The sequence below is a fragment of the Pleurodeles waltl genome, chromosome 1_1 (genome assembly GCF_031143425.1).
Source record: "Pleurodeles waltl isolate 20211129_DDA chromosome 1_1, aPleWal1.hap1.20221129, whole genome shotgun sequence".
Lineage (NCBI taxonomy): Eukaryota > Metazoa > Chordata > Amphibia > Caudata > Salamandridae > Pleurodeles > Pleurodeles waltl.
Window position 1 is genome coordinate 221,407,597 of NC_090436.1, and position 18,768 is coordinate 221,426,364.

At 46.2% G+C, this 18,768-nt stretch overlaps 1 protein-coding gene across 2 annotated transcripts in view; it reads right to left on the reverse strand.

Moving 5' to 3' along the window:
• The window catches only part of NUP155 (nucleoporin 155), a 546,729-nt gene that overhangs the window by 181,625 nt on the left and 346,336 nt on the right, over positions 1–18,768 (reverse strand). For both annotated transcript variants that reach the window (XM_069221247.1, XM_069221245.1), the window contains one exon: positions 7,661–7,774. In XM_069221247.1, the coding sequence (XP_069077348.1) occupies positions 7,661–7,774 (114 nt within the window). The remainder of the gene's footprint in view (positions 1–7,660; positions 7,775–18,768) is intronic.

The window sequence follows — 18,768 nt, forward strand, 5'->3', positions numbered from 1 at the left end:
ACCTCCCTCTCCCATCCCTCACCCAGCTTGTAACTGTGCTTGCCCCCTTCCATCCCGCAGCATTTCACAAAAAACTTACAGGGCTTTCTGACAAATGTTGTCTGGAGCCTATCAACAAACAGGCCACAGAATTGAAAACGCTTGCATTCGTCCTTCCATCCATCCTACATGAAATAATCAAAGTTGTTGCCTTCCCACACAGTGTTTATGTCTCAATACAGTTAGAGGCTGCAGAAACATGTACATGCTAACACTTAAAAAAGTGAGCTGCCTTAAACCACAGCTTTCAAACCAGAGCCTTCTGTTGCTAAAGCTGCTTGATAGGAAAGATGGTTACGAAGCAGCTAATTGTGTTTTCATTTCAAGGCATACATTTTTCATTGCAGGAGAAGTCTTTACCCACATAAATCGTTCTTATTGAACTCATTGGTAGAAAAGGCCAAGATAATCCCAAACCACTAAAATTATATCATAGGTAAATTTATTTTCAGTTTGAAGAGGTCAGATTGCTAAGGCATGTTGTAATGAAATTCACCCATTAGAGCATGATAACATCACATGCACTACCATTTTCATTATCGCCCTTTTATTTGTTTCTTTAAAAGTTTATTTTATTTTCACTGCACGCTTTGATGCTCAAATTTTATCACTATTTTGTTTTTTAAATATCGGCCTGCATGGTTCAAGGTAACGGAAGTATGATGAGGCCTGCTCCGTTCGTGTTGCAACCTTTGATTAGCTAGTTTATCTTTGTACTGCCCCATAAGCACTTTGCTACGTCCACCCCTCCAGCACATGTATGAAGCTTCAACCCAACCCTACTCACGTTATTTTAATTGTGGCCATGCTTCTAAGGCCTGCTTCCACTGCTGGGAGACGGGAGCCCGACTGTCCTGTTGGGATGGACTATACCATAACAGTAACCGACCCCCCTCTCTGATACACGTGGAAATAAGAGTGAGAGTATTTAGAGGGTGGGGCTACAGAGACTAATGTAATTTAAAAAAAATACAACAAGATACAGTCTGACGTGCAATTTTAACTTATTGATTAGTACTGCTTGATGAACCCTACCTGCCCTGTTTTTTTGATGCTTTCAGCTGGCCAGAAGCGTCTGCAGTGCAAACCCATAGCAAGGTCATGACTCAGTCAAATCGAGCGCGCACACTTGCTGCACTGTCTCTGGGGCTGACGGCAGATTAGCCTGCGCCCTCTACTGGTGAACAATAACCTGTGCAGCTTCTATCAGACCCTGGTTTCCATTCCGTAAACGACATTTCTCTGCGACTTTTAAAAGATGAATTGTCTGCAAATGGGTCGGAATATGGGCAACTACAGCTACGTAAACAAAGAAGGAGGTGTTCCAGATGGGCATTAGAGGTCCGTTTTGTTTGTCAAGATGCACAGAAGGAAATAAACTCTTGTGACGTGAGTGTCAGTTCTTGGGCCGATCAGATCGGCCGGAGGAGTTTCATTTCTAACACAGGGCAGATTAGATTGGCCCGTGGCACTTCTTACTTTAAGGGTGCATGCACTCTTTTCACTACAGGTCACTCCAAGTCACCCCAATGCTAGGCCCTCCTAGCCCAAAGGGCAGGGTATAGGTACCTGGGTGTGTGGGTACCCCTGCATGAGCAGAGGTGGCCCCATGAACTCCAGCTCCATTTTCATGGGCTTTGTGAGTGCAGGATGCCATTTATGCATGTAGTGGACATAGGTCACTAACTATGTCCAGCTACATAATGGTAACTCCAAACCTAGACATATTTGGTATAAAAAAATGTCGGAATCATACCTCAATACTTTTGCCAGTATTGGAAGTATGTTTCCATGCACTCTTGGGGCTACTTAGAGGACCACCTGCATTGCTCCTACCAGCATTCTGGGGTATGCCGGGCAGCCCAAGCTGCTGCCACCCCTTAGATAGGTTTCTACCATCCTGCTGCTTGATTAACCCAAGCCCAGGATAGTATAACAAAGGATTTCCTTAGGGAGAGGGGGGTAACACCCTCTACCTTTGGAAACAGGTATCACATGGCTCGAGAGGGTGAGCCTCCCCAAGCCACTGGTATGCTTTGAAGGGCACATTTGGTGCCCTCCTTGCATAAACCAGTCTGCATCAGTTCAGGGACATCCAGTCCATGCTCTGGCACGAAACTTAACAATGGAAAGGGGAGTGACCACTCCCCTGTCCATCACCACCCGAGGAGTGGTGCCCAGAGCTCCTCCAGAAAGTCACTTGATTCTGCATCTTGAATCCAAGATGCGCAGAGGCCTCTGGGACCATCTGAAGGGCCAGGTCAGACAGGTGATGTCAAAGCACCCTCCTGATATGTGGTCACCTGCCTAGGTGACCAATCTCCATTCCAGGGCTATTTATGGTCTCCCTTTTCAGTGGGTCCTCAGATTAGACTTGCAAGATTGAAGCAGGACTCCTCTGCAACCTCTACTTCGACTTCTGGCAATTGGAACTGTGACTGGACCCTCCAGGAACCGACAATCTTCATCGACAGCCAAGACTCTGCTTGCAAAATTGTTTCCACGGATCCTTCCAGCTTCTGCAACATTTCCCTGGCTGTGCATCCTCTGAGGGCGGCAATTCTTCAGTCTGCATGAGAAAGAAGGAATCCTCCTTGGAGTGAAGGAGTCACTCCCCTGCATCCGCAGGCACCAACAGCAACGGTGACCGGCTGTGTGTATCTCCTATCATCCTGAGCTGTGTTGATCCTGCATCACGCTGGTGGTCTGGAGTGGTCACCTTGGCCCTCTCTGACGGCTGTCCAACTTTGGAGGAGGTAAGCCCTTACCTTCCCACCCAAGACAGTATCCTTCTGTACCACGTCTCTTGCAGCTACCAAGGCCTGTTGGCACCTCCTCCAAGGGGTCTCCAGGCTCCGTGTAGCCCCAGCCCGCAGCAATCCTCCCTGCGACGCACAGCCCTCTGTGTGCTTCTCGTGCGGCACGGGACCCTTCTTCAGTTGTGCTGTGTGGGCTCCTCTGCGACTCCTGGGTCCCCTGTGGGGGCTGGCTTTTCTTCTGTGGACTCTCTGCATCGCTGAGGGTCCCTGAGACTCCTCCCCGGGGGTTGAGCCCTCCTGGACCTTGCTGGTCTCCGGCATCTCCAATTTTCTCCTACAGCGACTCTTGCCTTTGCCAAGAGTGTTGGTGGCTTTTCCACGCCACCATTCGGAATGGGACGTTGACTGTATTCTTTAGGAACTCTTCACCGGCTCCAGGGCTGCATTGCTGACCTTTTTCATCCTACCGTCAACCAACTCCTGCAACCACAGGTGGGCCGGTAAGTAGCTTCTGCCACTACCGGACACTCCCGCGACTTCTGAACTTGGTCCCCTTCTTTTTCAGGTCTTCCTCTTCAGGAATCCACAGATGGTTTCTTGCAGTCTTGTCTGGGAGTTACATTAACTTCTTTTTAGTCCTTGTGGGTGGCTTGGGGAAAATCCAGTAGCTAACTCTTTTCTTCCTGGTACCTGGAGGGCACTGTGTATTTGCACTTTCTACTGCACTGCTGATTTTTATGCCTATTTCTGATTACCAGTAAACATATCTAGTGTGTAACTTACTTCCTATTGGAGGGTTGCATCTCTAGTACTTTTTGGTAATTGTGTCACTAAAATAAAGTACCTTTATTTTTGTACCACTGAGTGTTTTCTTTCATGTGTGTGAGTGAGTGAGTGAGTGCTGTGTGACTACAGTGGTATTGCATGGGTTTTGTTTGTCTCCTAGATAAGCCTTGGCTGCTCATCCACAGCTACCTCTAGAGAGCCTGGCTTCTAGACACTGCCTACACTACACTAATACGTAGACACTGGTATAAGGTGTAAGTACCTTAGGTACCCACCACACACCAGGACAGCTTCCTGCAGGGGTTACCAGCTCTGGACACCTTAGAGGTGGTCCTCACTGAAGAGGTCACTCCTCCTGGTTTTTACAAATTTTCCTGCCAGACTTGCTGCCAAAAGTGGGACTTTGTCCAGGGGGCGGGCATCTCCATTAGCTGGAGTGTCCTGGGGCACTATAACAAGAGGTCTGAGCCTCTGAAGCTCACTGCCAGGTGTTACAGTTCCTGTATGAGGGAGGTGTGAAGCACCTCCACACGTTGCAGGCATTGTTTCTGACCACAGAGCACAAAGGCGTTCACCCCATGTGGTCAGAAACTCATCTGGAAGTGGCAGGCTGGCCCAGACAGGTCAGTCCTGCACTAGAGGTTTGCCTAAAATACAGGTGGTGTTTCTAAGATTCCCTCAAGGTGCATTTTTCAATAAATCCAACACTGGCATCAGTGTGGGTTTATTGTGCAGAAAAGTTTGATCCCAAACTTCCCAGACTTAAGTGGAGCAATCATAGAGCTGTGGAGTTCGTAATGACAACCTCCCAGTCTATGTACTTTTTATGGCCACACGGCACTTACAATGCCTAAGAATGGTCTTAGACACTGTAGGGCAGAGGTATTCAAACTGGGGGGCAGGCCCCCCGATCCCAGGGGGGGCGCCAAACTCTGGCCAAAAGAAATATTATACAGATATTATATAAATATTATACAGCCTTTGTTTTAAGCAGAAGCATGTTATTGCAGTTTTAAAAAGGTAACAGTACTTAACTGCAACGTTTAAATAGATTTAGACCTATTTAAACACTGGCATCTTTCTAAAATAATTGTGAAAAATTCTGAGGGGGTCGCCAATGATTTTTATTTTTCAACTGGGGGGGTGGGGTGGCATTAAAAAGTTTGAAAACCACTGCTGTAGGGGCATATTGCTCATGCAGCTATGCCCTTGCCTGTGGTAAAGTGCACCCTGCCCAAGGGCTGTAAGGGCTGCCAGAGGGATGACTTACCCATGCCACAGGTAGTGGTTTGTTGGCATGGCACCCTGAGAGGGGTGCCATTTCGACTTTGTCTTTTTCTCCCCACCAACACACACAAGCTGCAATGGCAGTGTGCATGTGCTTGGTGAGGGATCCCCCAGGGTGTCATAATGCATGCTGCAGCCCTTGGGGACATTCCTTAGCCACAGGGCCCTTGGTACTGTTGTGTAGCCATTTTAATTATAGCTCCATGCACGTTATTTTAGCACACTAGGCCTGCCGCTGTGCATTTTAACCTAGATATATTTTATTCAGCTTTGTTTATTATTTTAACAATAGCCACATTTGCAGTCTTGTTTTATTTCTCTCTATCTAGCTGTTCTTTGCTTAGGACAGCACTGTGTTCTTAAACAATCACTCTGTGCTTCTCTCAAGGCTGCAGTAAGATAGGTTGCTGGTAAACATGGTAACGTTTTGCCTCTGGTATTCATAGAAACATACACATTCTTATGTAGGGACATTTTCTCAGAACATCAGCTGTTTTATTATAAAAACACTTCCCTGTCCCATAGACGTCAGAGGGAGATTACAGCCAGATGACCACGTCTGTATGCTGATTGCTGAACGCTTCACTAGAGCTGCTTAAGCAGACTTCAGGCCTTTGCTGCGGTATGGGGGGTGATGTCTTACCATGGGAACCCCAAGGGGAGAACTAGAGCGAAACATGCTGTGCTCAAATATAGCCTAGGTAGGAATTAGTCTACTGACTCTAGTGACAACATGGTAGCGTTATTTCTATGCTTTACTCTCCTTGTCACAATTTTAATATTGCCAAGCTTTATCGTCCTGGTTATTGCAGTATGCTTTATTGTCTAAAATGCAGTTGCTTCATTAAAACCTTATTGAAACATATACTGCCTCTGCTTGTCCTTGTATATGTGAGACTAATTGAACTGAGAGAAACGGATGAGATCTGAGTGACCACGATTTCCCTGAGGAATCAACTGTGTCATGTGCTCGGCTGCCCAATCATCCCTGCCCTTAGGTAGAGCTGAGGCACTGCTAGTTAGCCGGAGCAAAACCTGGATTAGGCCGACAGGTGTCACCCCCGCACCGCAGGCTATTCTGCAGTTCAAATCCAGTAGTCTCATTAGAATAATGAGAGCCTACGCAACATTACCATGGGTACCTTTTACAAGGGGCTTAACTGTGTGCCAATTGTGGGAACAATGATACAGTTTTGGGAAAAAAACACTGGTGCTGGGGCCTTGTTAGCAGGATCCTAGCACACTCTCAGTCAAGTCAGCATTAATATCAGGCAAAAAATGTATGTGTGTGTATGGGAGAGGGAGGGGGGGTTGTGGCGGCCATGCCAAAGGGGGCGCTTTCCTACACTAAGGAAAAGAACAGACTTGCCCAGTAAGAGCCAGCTAACAGGACCTTAAAATGGGTCCTGCAATGTTCTTGAAATCGTATTCAATCTGTTGAGTAATTCACAGCAACAGACACCAGTGCTCCTTTTCCAAAAGGGCTTTTCAAAGTCCCAGTGCTGCTTATACAAAATGAAGGAAGCAATAATATCCTCTAAAGGGTAAACATAGGAACTATTTGGTAACAGTGCATGACAAATAAGGAAAGGGTGAGTGTGGTGTCTTTATCATCTAGTACTGGGACCAAAGAAGCATATGAAATTTGGAAGCACTCCAAGCATTAGTCATATGGCTATTCATGTTTGCAGCATTTTGGGAATCTCATGGGAGATCTCAGTGGGTTGCCAGACTGGCACCTGCAGGTCCAACCAGGTGTACTGCAGTAATCAGACTCAGCGTCAAAATCCTTTCCTAGCTGAAACGGTTTATCTCTGAAGAAATAGGAAGAGGGGACTTAAAAAGAAATGGCACCTGATCAACTTCTGTTTTACTTCAGAACATTCTGGTGATGCCTGCTGTCAAAGGTAAATGCATCTCCAAAGCCCTACTTCAACAGGAATTCTTAACATGAGCTGATTATGTTTAAGGTAGCTAAATGTATTTACTCTGGGATATGTACCTGCGACTCTGTCTAAAATTAAATGGAAAAGGGACTTGTAAATCGAATCAGTTGTGGAGGTTGAGAGCACATGCACTGCAAGCACTAGTGAAGGCAAGCTTCTGAAAAATGGAAGAGCTACTCTGCAGCAGGGAGTTCCCAATAATATGGAACAAATCTAGAGGTGCTACCAATATTACTATACAATGTTCCTGCAGATGGAGAGACAGATATTTAAACTATAAAAATCTGAGGCTATGAAAAGAAGAACAGAAAGTTGAAACCAATTTTGGATTTGAAAGATCTCAATACTACTGTGTAGAAACAGTACAGGCTTTATTGCTTGAATGTGATGGAGGCTGTTGATCACAATCATTCTTTCACTAAAAAGACACATGAATTAATAGCCATCTGAGTCCAGTAATGGTTGTGCAGAGAAATCCACCTTCCTCTCGCACACCAAGAGACGGTGTTGAGGTTGGCAGCTGATACAACATGCCGCTATCTATCAATTAAGTTGCAGCACTGATCCCATTTAGGAGAGGCATACTTCTTCAAAGAAAATTACATCACAACTCAGTTACAGCCTACTTCCACTCTCAGAATCCATCTAGCTCATTCAATCACTCGCTGACTGTATCCTTGCATCTGACCATTGTACAGCACTCTGCTGCCTTTCATTTAGATTCCTTCCAAAAAATGATGCATTCATGAATATAAATTAATTCTCAAAACCTGTCTTGTGAAAATATGGATTTACAAAAAGTTTCAAATTTGGTGGTCTGTACATTTAGCTTTTACTTTTTACCTTTGTGATGTCCATTAATTCAGAATCCAGCTGTGAAACTGCTTCTTGTGCCGATGAATGATGAGGATATTGCCTTCCCAGAGCGTCCTGAATCTGTAGTTGTATCCGAGCAACCTTGGGAAGAGAGGAAAATATTAAGATCTGAAAATTCCCTTGCATACACATTTGCCTACCCACACCTAAGGTTTTGAAAATATAAGCCACATCTTAGCAATCAAGATTTTACAACAGTAGGACACAATCTCCACAATTGTGTATAAGAAGACAAGCACAAGCTTCACTGCACAATATACATTTTTACTTAGTGCAGCAATAGGAGAACAATAGAGCGGATTACGAGCAATAGCTGAAAATTAATGGTGGTAGATTGCACAATTTGTGTTTATGCTTCCCTAAAGCATGAAACAGGCATGAGAGTGCTTCATAGGACTTTAAAAAACAATACAGTTAAAGAAAGCTAGACCACTTCTCAAATCAATTCATCACGAGCAGAAGACCAACAATATTATGAAGAGTTGCTGAGAAGACAACATTCAGTCATTTAAATATTTCCTACAATAAAGCAATTCTGATGGGTTTTTCACACCAGGATAAAGAGGTACACATGGTAACGAAACCTCTTGAGAAAACACAGTTGGAAATTTTAGCTTTTCTATATCCATTCATAACATCTCTCTACTAGGAGTTTTATGAACCACCAAAGACTATCAAGTTGCTGTCCAAGTGTGATGGAGTACCAATGTGCATAGCCCTGTAATCAAAGCAGGCAGTTATGAATTAAACTTTGTATTGTGTCTGTGCTGGTAAGAGCAATCACATAGGTTGCTATGCAGCAGGAGTCATTTGTTTTAAAATTCAAGCACCAGAAACAAATCTGATAGCCACTTGAGACATACCTCCGGGAAGCTAAAATATAGATTCCGGTTACAACACTAAGAATAGTTACTAGAATCAATATGATAAACTGCCAAGGTTTGATCTAGAGTGTAAAAAGATGGCAAAGGGTCAGTTCCTTCCAGGGCAGCATAAAATGAAGGCAGAAGGTTGTTGTGATGGAAAATTACTGGATATCAAAATAAAGAGAGGCTCAAAGATTTCACAGAAACACCAACTGAGGTGATGAATGGGTTAGGGCTAGGTTTGAGTTCACTTTGAACAATAGGATTTAAACAGAATTTTGGTCTTGGAAATGTCTTTTTTAAGAAATAGTTAGCCATCCATCCCCTGAAAGCTCTCTATGATCTTTAACTACAGACAAATGCAGTACAACTGGGAGTCACCTGTGTACTTGCCTCTGAAACACTCCAAAGCTGACCGGTTGAGAAAACATGTCCATGAAGGAGGAGAACCTAGGAAGTACAGATTCTCCAACTTTCATTCTTTCATTTACACTGGTCAACCATATCAAAGTCAAGTAAGTGTCTGACAGCACAAAGATCTGTCACGCACTCAGATTACAGCGCACTTGGAACTTCACCGAGCAACTGTCTGGCAGTGGTACTGGTGCTTTAAGAAGAAATATATTCCGCCCTGATGTACAATGTGTGGCCCATGTAGCTGCTTTACATATGTCAGCTACAGGCATATTACAAAGGAAGGCCATTGAAGCTCCTTTTTTATGAGTGGAGTGTGCTCTAGGAGGGATAGGTAAAATTGTTTTAGCTTCAGAACAGCCTGTTTGTATGCATTTAACAATCCAACATACAAACCAAACACAGAAATGGCTCTTCATTTCTGTGGTTTTCAAAGGGCAAAAGTTGTGTTTTCCTGTATGTTTTGGCTCTATCAACATGATACACAGGGGCACACTTTACATCTAAGGTATGTTGAGCTCTTTTCATAACTGAATCAGGTTGGGGTGAAAGACTGGTAATTCAATTGATTAAGGTGGAATTGAAGCGCCACCTTTAAAAACAAAATTGGGATTGGTATGCAGTACCATCCCATCTTCGTATCTGAAAGAAGGGTTCTTCTAAAGTTAATGCCTGAAGCTCACTAACCTGTCTGAGTGAGGTGATAGTGACGAGAAATGTTACCTTCCAGGATAACAATTTGAGTGGGCAAGCGTAGAGGGGCTCAAATGGAGGGCCTATTAATCTTGTTAACACAATATAGGAAGCTGGCTCTCTATATGGTGCACTAAAAAGAAGCACACTGTGCAGAGAGTTCAGTGGATCTCCAATTGCTTTGCAGAGGCAAAGGAAAAATGTAGATATAACTAATGTTTTACTTTGTGGCAGTGTGGGTGAGCAGTTAAGCTTATCAGAGGGTAGTGTTAAGCATCTGTTGTACTGAGGAGAAAGGCAATAAATGAGAGACACACTCAAACAAATTCGAGCCCAAATTAGAAAAATTACACTTCTTTTTACTTATGTTTCAAAGCCAAGAACTTCGTTATCAGATAAATATGATTTGAAGTACTTTTAGCTGCAAAAAAATCGAAAGTGCATTTCAGCTTTAATTTAACCTATGGGAGAAAAACAGTCAGAAAAAAAGCACTTATTGACGACTCATGGGACCAATCTTATAGACTTAAGGTAAGTACTTGGCAAGCATCAGGACCACACCAAAAGGTCACTCTGGGAAGCACTTGGGTGGCCGGGTGCAGCGGTGCAGCACACGTTGGGTGCCCTATGTATTTCAACGGGGTCGGTCTCCATAGATTTAGGCTGCAGGCTCCAGCTGGGAGGGAGGAGAAGGAAAGTCGGGAGCAACCAACAGGTAGTCCACAAAAGTGGGGTGCTTGGGAACGTAGGTGCACCTTTGGTCTTCACCAGGGCCCAGGGGCGATGGATGCAGAGGTGTCCTTAGGTGTCAGGTTTCCTTTTCTTGGAACACTCATGGTTGGGGGGGGGTCTGGTGGTCTGAGGCTGCAGGCATCGTTGTCGAGTGCAAGAGGGGTAAAACCATAGTGGACTCAAGCTCATGGGAGCCGGGGGACATCGTTGACAGCAGGGATCCTCTTCAACTCGAGATGGCGGCAACAGGTTTAGTGGTTGCTTTAGGTGTCGAGTTGTCTCACTGTAGTTGCTGCAGTAAAGGGAGGCCTGAATGCAGGGACTGTAGGCAACTTCAGGAAGTCCTGGTGGGGTGAAACCATTTGGAGAGACCTGGGTTGTATTTCAAATGTGAAAAAGCTTTTGTCTCTCGTAGCAAGCTTGTGCAGATATGCCCTCACATGTAATATGATGCACCCTTCTTAGGGCTGTAAGGCCTGCTAGAAGGATGACTTACATATATTGCATGCAGTGTTAGGGGACATGGCACACAGGCTGTGCGCCTTGTTGTGTTTTAAATTTTGTGAGCACCTTGTCACCCAGCCTACAATGGTGGTCTGCATAAGGTTGGTGCTGGGTACCTCAGAGTGGCACAAGTTGTGTTGCTGCGCTGAAAGACACTTTTCAGTACACCTACCCTAGGTACCAGGGGTACCATTTACTAGGGACTTACAGGGGGCTGAAGGGCCTGGTCACCTGAGGATCAAGTGACCTGGAGTCTTGTTTTAGGGAAGGGGCACTGGCACTGGGGACTTGGTCAGCAGGAAGCCAGTGCACTTTAGCTGATGGTACATCTAAAAGTCAGGCGAAAAGTGTGCTTTGGTGGGAGGGCACTGCAAACATAACCGAGCTCCCTACACACAATACTGAGATTGCAATAGGGAGCTGGTATCACCCTTGGGGAAATCTTCCAGGAAGGCTTTGATGACTGGAATCCTGAATAGTAAAGTGTGTTGCCTGTGTTATAGATATGTAGATACTGTCGCTAGGTGTAGCCTTATAGATGTAAAAGTTAAATAAGAGGTATGTAAATGAAATAAACTGCAGACAATATTTTGAACCTTGGCTGCTAAAGGATCAATGTGTTTGCAATGACAATAATGAACAGCGTAACAGGCATGAGTAGTGGGTCTCAATGTTTCTTTAACAATGTCCATACATAGCTGTGGAAGATTCAAATAACCACATTTTAAGAATTTAGGAGACAAATCACAAATTTTAGAGACCTGTGGTCTGAGTGTCTCATTTCTCCATGGCTCTGCATGAGAAGGTCCTGCCTGTTCGGCAGTACGTCGTGGAGAACTACTTAGAGTCCTAGGAGTGTGGTGAACCATGGTTGCCTCGCCCATGTGGGAGCCACTAGGATGAGGGTAAAAAGTGTTTGCCAAAGTTTACAAACTATACACGGAAACAGTGGGAAACGAGGAAAAATCTAAGCAAATATCCCAGACCAGCTCATCCATAGTGCGTTGCCCCTAGACTTTGGCTATTGGAACGTGGAGGTGAAGTTTTCTGCTGTGGCGAAAAGGTCAAGTTGTGGTGACTCCTGCTGAGGAGATCTGCAAAGTTATTGTCCAGTACCAAGAGGTACTCCGCTATTAGAAGAAGGTTGTACAGGAGAGACCACACCCAAATCGTCTTTTAGAGAAAAAACATAGCAGTCATGGTATTTGTCCTGATCAAGACTACTCTACCGATCAGGTGAGGCAGGAAGGCTTTGAGTGCTAGGGGAACAGCTACCAACTCCAGGTGATTGATATGGAGATGCCTCTGGCATGGTGTCTAGCATCCATGGACAGTTGAATATTGTGAATGAGATCCCCATCCCGTGAGAGAGACGTCCGTAGTTGTGGTTCTCTATGGAACTGGGTCTATGAAAGGCCATCCCTGGCATGGGCTGCAGCATTTATTGTGCAACCCGTGGGGGCCCATGCAAACTGTGACTACAGGCCTGCCATTGCAGCTGGTGTGAAATGGTGCACGCACCTTTCATCCCAGACATAAAGTTTGCCTTATGTCATGGTCACTGCACTCTGACCCTGTAAGCCACCACTAGGGCAGGCCCTTCAGAACAAGGGCAGGGTCCACAGATCTAAGTGGGAGGGCACCACTGCATGAGTAAAGGTGCTCCTGCAAACCCCATTCTCCATTTCCTGAGCTTTCTAAAAGTGGGGAAGCAATCTTAATGTATGTAGTGGACATTGGTCAACAAGAGTTCCCCAACTATAAAATGGCTTCACCGAACATAGGCATGTTTGGTATCAAACATGTTGGAATCATAACTACACCGATTCCAGTGCTAGTTGCAAGATACCATGTATTCTGGAGGTTTCCTAGGGAATCCCCTAAAGTCTGCCAGTACAGCTTTGCCGGGTTTGCATTCCAGCCCTAGACACTGTTCTGACTTCCTGCTGATGAGACTAACACGGACAGGAAAGGCAGAACAAAGGGTTTCCTGTAAGATAAAGGTGTGAGAACCTCTTCTTTAGAAATAGGTGTCTCTAGGCTGGGGTTGGGTGGGGGTTGCCTCTGAACGCCACCACACTACTTTGAAGGGCACATTTGGTGCCCTCTTGTGTGTAACAGTGTTGGATCCCCCCGTTTCCACTCTGGCGTGAAACCACACAAAATCCTGGTGAATGACTGTAGGAAAGTACCCTCTTTCTTGGCATGGTTACCCCCATTTTCTGCCTGTTAGTGTGTTTGACTAGGATCCTGCTAACCAGAACCCCAGTGATTATTCTCTCTTCCTTCTAACTTGGTAACTTGTACCATTTTTCCCCCACATTTGGAATACAGGTGCCCCCATTTATGTCCCTAGTATATGGTAACCAGGTACACAGGGTACTGGGGTACCAGGAGATCCCCATGGGCTGTAGCATGTATTATGCCACCCATGGGGAGCCCATGCTAAGTGTTCTGCAGGCCTGCCATTGCAGTCAGCATGAAAGGGTGCATAGGTCACTGCACCAGGTCACTCTAAGCCACCCCTATGGCATGCCCTCCTAGCCCAGAGGGAAAGGTGCAAATACCTCTGTGTGAGGGCACCCCTGCACTAGCAGAGGTGCCCCCACAAACTCCAGTGCCATTTTCATGGACTTTGTGAGTGCGGGAACGCCACTTTATCCGTGTTCTGGACGTAGGTCAATACCTATGTCCAGCTACATAATGATAACTCCAAACCTAGGCATGATTGGTATTAAACATGTCAGAATCATAATACCCCATTATTGTTCCCAGTACTGCAAGCATGATTCCATGAACTCTGGAGGCTCCTTAGGGAATAATTTACTTCTTTCCTCCGGGTCGCTAGGGGGCACTGTGGTACTTACCTTTGTGTTTTTCTAGTAACCCCAGCTCCCCTCTACACATTATACTTTCCAAGGTGGGGGTCCTGTGCTCGCATTCCAATTTTTTAGTATATTGTTTGAGCTCCCCCTAGGGTCACTATTGTCTAACTGCATTTGCAATGTTTTCTATCACTTTCTATGCCTATTGCAGATAACTAGTGGATAAATTTAGTGTTGGAGGGTTGCCTCTCTAGTACTATTTGGTATTGTGTCACTAAAATAAAGCACCTTTATTTTCATAACACTGAGTGTTTTCTTTCATGTGTGTGAGTGCTGTTTGACTACAGTGGTATTGCATGAGCTTTGCATGTCTCCTTCATAAGCCTCGGCTGCTCATCCACAGTTACCTCTAGAGAGTCTGGCTTCTAGACACTGCCTTCACTACATTAATAGGGGATACCCGTACCTGGTATAAGGTGCAAATACCTTAGGTACCCACCACACACCAGGCCACCTTCCTACAGTGAAGACCACCCCCCTGACCAGCTCCTCCTCTAGGGAGGTCGAGCAGCACAAACTCTTTAAGGCTCTACAACACAGGTGGTGGTTCTGTGGCTCTCCAGGGGTCTGATGTATCTTCCTTGCAAATGGGAAGTATGTGGTGCACGCTGGAGTGGCTAGGCTGGAACCCCTGTGCAAAGCATCTGTTTGCCGTTGCAAAGGCTTGTTGGCTCTTCATTCCGGTGACCTCCTAGCTCCAAGAAGTCCCGGCCTCCAGCATTACACAGCTCCAAGAATGACATCTATGCAACTCCTGCGACGTGGGAATCTCTTTTTGCTGTGCTGCCAAGGCCTCCCTGCGACTCACTGTGCTGGCTGCCACAGGGTGCTCCTGGGGGCTCCAACGATTCCCTCTGGCTTTTGTGCTTGCTGAGAGGTGGCCCTGACCTACCTGCCAAGGTTGGGTCAACTGGACCGAGCTGGTCCCCACAACTACTGCAAACTCCGTGCAACGCTTCCCTGCATTTGCCAAGGTTGTTGGTAGTCCTGCTGATCACGGAGCCCTCTCCAATCGATGACCGGCGTGGGACAGCTCATGGATGACTTTTGGGATCTTCCTCCATCACCTGGACTACACAGCTGCATTTCTTCATCAACTGTCTAACAGAAAAGCATCCCCAAAAAGGGTGTGCATTGCCCTCCTGCACCACCTGTGCATCTACGGGTAGTCTGGACTCTGTCCCCTCTTTCTTTAGGTATTCCACCTGGGTTTTATCGACTTGGTCCACAGATCACGACAGCAGCTGGACAACCGAGGATCCCACTGACCTCAACAGGAGGTTCCAACACAACTTCACCCCATGCACATGGGCTCTCTGGTGTAGGTACTCCACTGTTCTAGGTATCCACGAGTGGGGGCACTATTCAAGCTCCCTTGTCCCAACAGGCTTCCTCTGGGTCTGGGAAGGGTCCTAAAATGCGAGAACTTCAACCGCGACTTTCTCATGTTATCCTAAGTACACTAACCTGGGGTTACAACTCTGCACATGGGCGACTGAGGAATCCTATCTACTTACCTTTGGGGTTTTAGTACTTTCCCAGTCATAGGGGTCCTTGGGTGGTAGCGTGGGTTGGGGGTGATTTTCGCATTCCATTTTTTTCGTATATGTTTTGCCCCCTCGTCCCTATAGGGGCCCATGTTATTTTATGCCTTTACTTATCTGTTGCTAAGTATATTTTTCTATGCTCGGATTTCTGGTTAGGAGATATACCAAAGTTAGTTCTAGAGTGTGTGTTAAAATATATATAACATTTTTCTAACACTGGTGTGGTTGTTTCCTGTGTGTGCATCAATGACTGACCTGTGTGGTATTTGCAACCGCTTTACACCCTCCTGGATAGGCCTTAGCTGCTCTCCACAGCTACCCTTTCAAGAGCTCTGGTTATCTAGAACCTCCTACACTATTACTAAGGGTTACCTGAACTCAAGTTTGGTGTTCTGTTTGGGTTTTGAGCTAATTCAAACCCTCTTTCCCTCTCCTTTTTCTATAGTGCCTGTAGGAGGGCATTGACCTTTCTACGCTAGCTTCATCACAGCACAGTGTTACGGTAAAAGATCTCCGGCAAAGAGCCCCCTTTTAGGGGTGCCCGTCAGACATTGCAGCGCCAGTCTGACAAGGAGCTTGCCTGATGATGAAGCATGACACCCAACAGTGTGTGAGGGCACTTGCTTTTAACTTAAGGGTTGCCCTTCGTTCTGCTTTTTTTCTCTCTAGAACAGTGTATTCAGTATTATATTTGATTACCTGAACTCAATACAGGGCGCCTCACATATAGATGTACACCATATACTGAGCCAGCCTTCTGCACCTATCTTCTGTGAAGCCATCATGTAAGCTGGGGAACTTGTAATAAGTGTCCAGCACATGCACTTAAAAGGGCTTCCCTATTTACTTACTACGGCCCTCATTATGTCTTTGGTTGTCCTCCTTGAAGATCGCCAAAGCCATGGGTGCCAGGAGACCGCCAGTACTGGTGGTCTCCCCCCCCATATCACAGGTACTACAGGATTTCCGCCACACTTTGGGCAGAAATCCGGCAGCACTCAGGCGGTTCTTCCACTGGCCCTACCCTGCCAGTAGGACACCGCCTGCCATATTATGGGCCATAATATGGACTGGCGGTTTCCTGCTGGTAGGGATCTGCCGGCGGTAGAAGCACCCCATCTGTTTCCTGCCCAACGACCTTCTCCCCGGAACAGGTAAGGTGATCCTCTGACAGGGGAGGAGAGGGGGAGGTGTTGTATGTGCGTGTATGAGTGTGTGGTGTCTGTGTGTATGCATGTCAGTATGTTGAAGTGACTGCGTGTCTGCATGTCAGTGTATATCCGTGTGAGTATGCGTGCATGAATGCGTGTATGTTTGGAGTTGTGAATGTGCGAATAAATGGAGTTGTGAATGCTTATGTTTGGAGTTGTGAATGCGTGAATGAATGGAGTTGTGAATGTGTATGGTTGGAGTTGTGAATGTGTATGTTTGGAGTTGTGAATGCGTAGATGAATGAAGTTGTGAATGCGTGTATGGATGTTGTGAATGCGTGCCTGGATGCGTGTGAGTGGATGCGTGTATGTAAGTGTAGGTGAATAGGTGTCTGTGTGGTGCGTGTGGATGTCTGTGTGCATGTGTGGGGAGAGGGGTGATGTGGCGGGAGGGAAGGGGGGCTTGCTGGAGAGGGGGGAGCAGTCACCAGTAGCCCTTCCGCCATGGTTTTCGTGGCGGTGCTACCGCCGCAGAAACCATGTCAGAAGGCCAGCTCCTAATACTGCTGGTGGTCTTCTGTGGACCACCGGGTTGGAGATGATCATCTCCAGCCCGATGTTTCCGACCACCATGGCGGTATGAGTGGAGATGTGGCAGGCTGGCAGAGGCCAGCCCTCCACACTCATAATGAGGCGGTCTTCAATGCCAGCCTGTTGGTGGTGGGACCGCAATATTAAGGGTCAAAATGCCCCCCCCCACCCTATGTCTGAGACTTGTCCAAGTCTTGAAGATTTGAGACAGCAAGCTGCTGATCAGGAAAAGGAAGATATCAGTCGCTCCCACAGGACCTATTGTGAGGAGGCCAGAGACCCCAAACCTGGTGCCACTAGGAGAGTGGTAGTGCCTGAGCAGTTAAGACAGTTTCTGCTCACTTTGGTCCATGATATCCCCTTAGCTGGGCATCTTAGCCAGGCCAAAACATGGAGTCTGAAGCTAAACCACTTTTAGTGGCCACGCATGTCCCATAAGATGGAGTTTTGTAGCTCCTGTGAAACCTGTCAAGCCAGTGGCAAGACAGGTGGCCAATCAAATGCCCTCCTTCATTCGACTTCCAGTGGTTAGAGTTCCCTTCCAAAGGGTAGGGATTGACACTGGCCTTAACCTTTCAACAGCATCAGGGAACAAATTTCTACTGGTGGCAGTGAATCATGCAACCAGAGACCCTGCAGCAATTCCTCTAACGACTACTGCCCTCATTGGTGTGCTCCAAAAGAGGTGGTGACGGACAGATGTACCACCTTAATGTCTGGCTACCTAAAACACCTGTGGGCTGAGTGTGGTATAACCTATAAATTCACTACCCCTTATCCCCACAGATCAATGGCCTTGCTGGGAGATTCAACAAGACATCGAAAGGTATGATTGGTGGACTCCCTGAAATACTCAGAAGGAGATGGGATGTCTGTAGGAAGTTGGCTCTGTATGTACTATTTCAAAGTAAGAAATAGCACGCACAGAGTGCAAGGGTTCCCCTTAGAGGTAAGATAGTGGCAAAAAGAGATAATTCTAATGCTCTATTTTGTGGTAGTGTGGTCGAGCAGTAGGCTTATCAGAGGGTAGTGTTAAGCATTTGTTGTACACACACAAGCAATATATGAGGAACACACACTCAAAGACAATTCCAGGCCAATAGGTTTTTATATAGAATAATATCTTTTCTTAGTTTATTTTAAGAACCACAGGTTCAAGATTTACAAACAATACTTTAAATGAAAGGTATTTCACTCAGGTATCTTAGGAACTTTGAATCATCACAATAGCATGTACAGTCTTGTCAAAAATGACAATAAGCTATTCTGAAAATGGACACAGTGCAAAAATCAACAGTTCCTGGGAGAGGTAAGTATTTGTTAGGTTCACAGGTAAGTAAAGCACTTACAGGGTTCAAAGTTGGGTCCAAGGTAGCCCACCGTTGGGGGTTCAAGGCAACCCAAATTTACCACACCAGCAGCTCAGGGCCGGTCAGGTGCAGAGGTCAAAGTGGTGCCCAAAACACATAGGCTTCAATGTAAATAGGGGTGCCCCTGTTCCAGTCTGCAAGCAGGTAAGTACCCGCGACTTCGGAGGGCAGACAAGGGGGGTTTTGTAGGGCACCGGGGGGGACACAAGTAGGCACAGAAAGTACACCCTCAGCAGCACAGGCGGGGCCGGGTGCAGAGTGCAAACAGGCGTTGGGTTTGCAATAGGATTCAATGGGAGACCAGGGGTCTCTTCAGCGATGC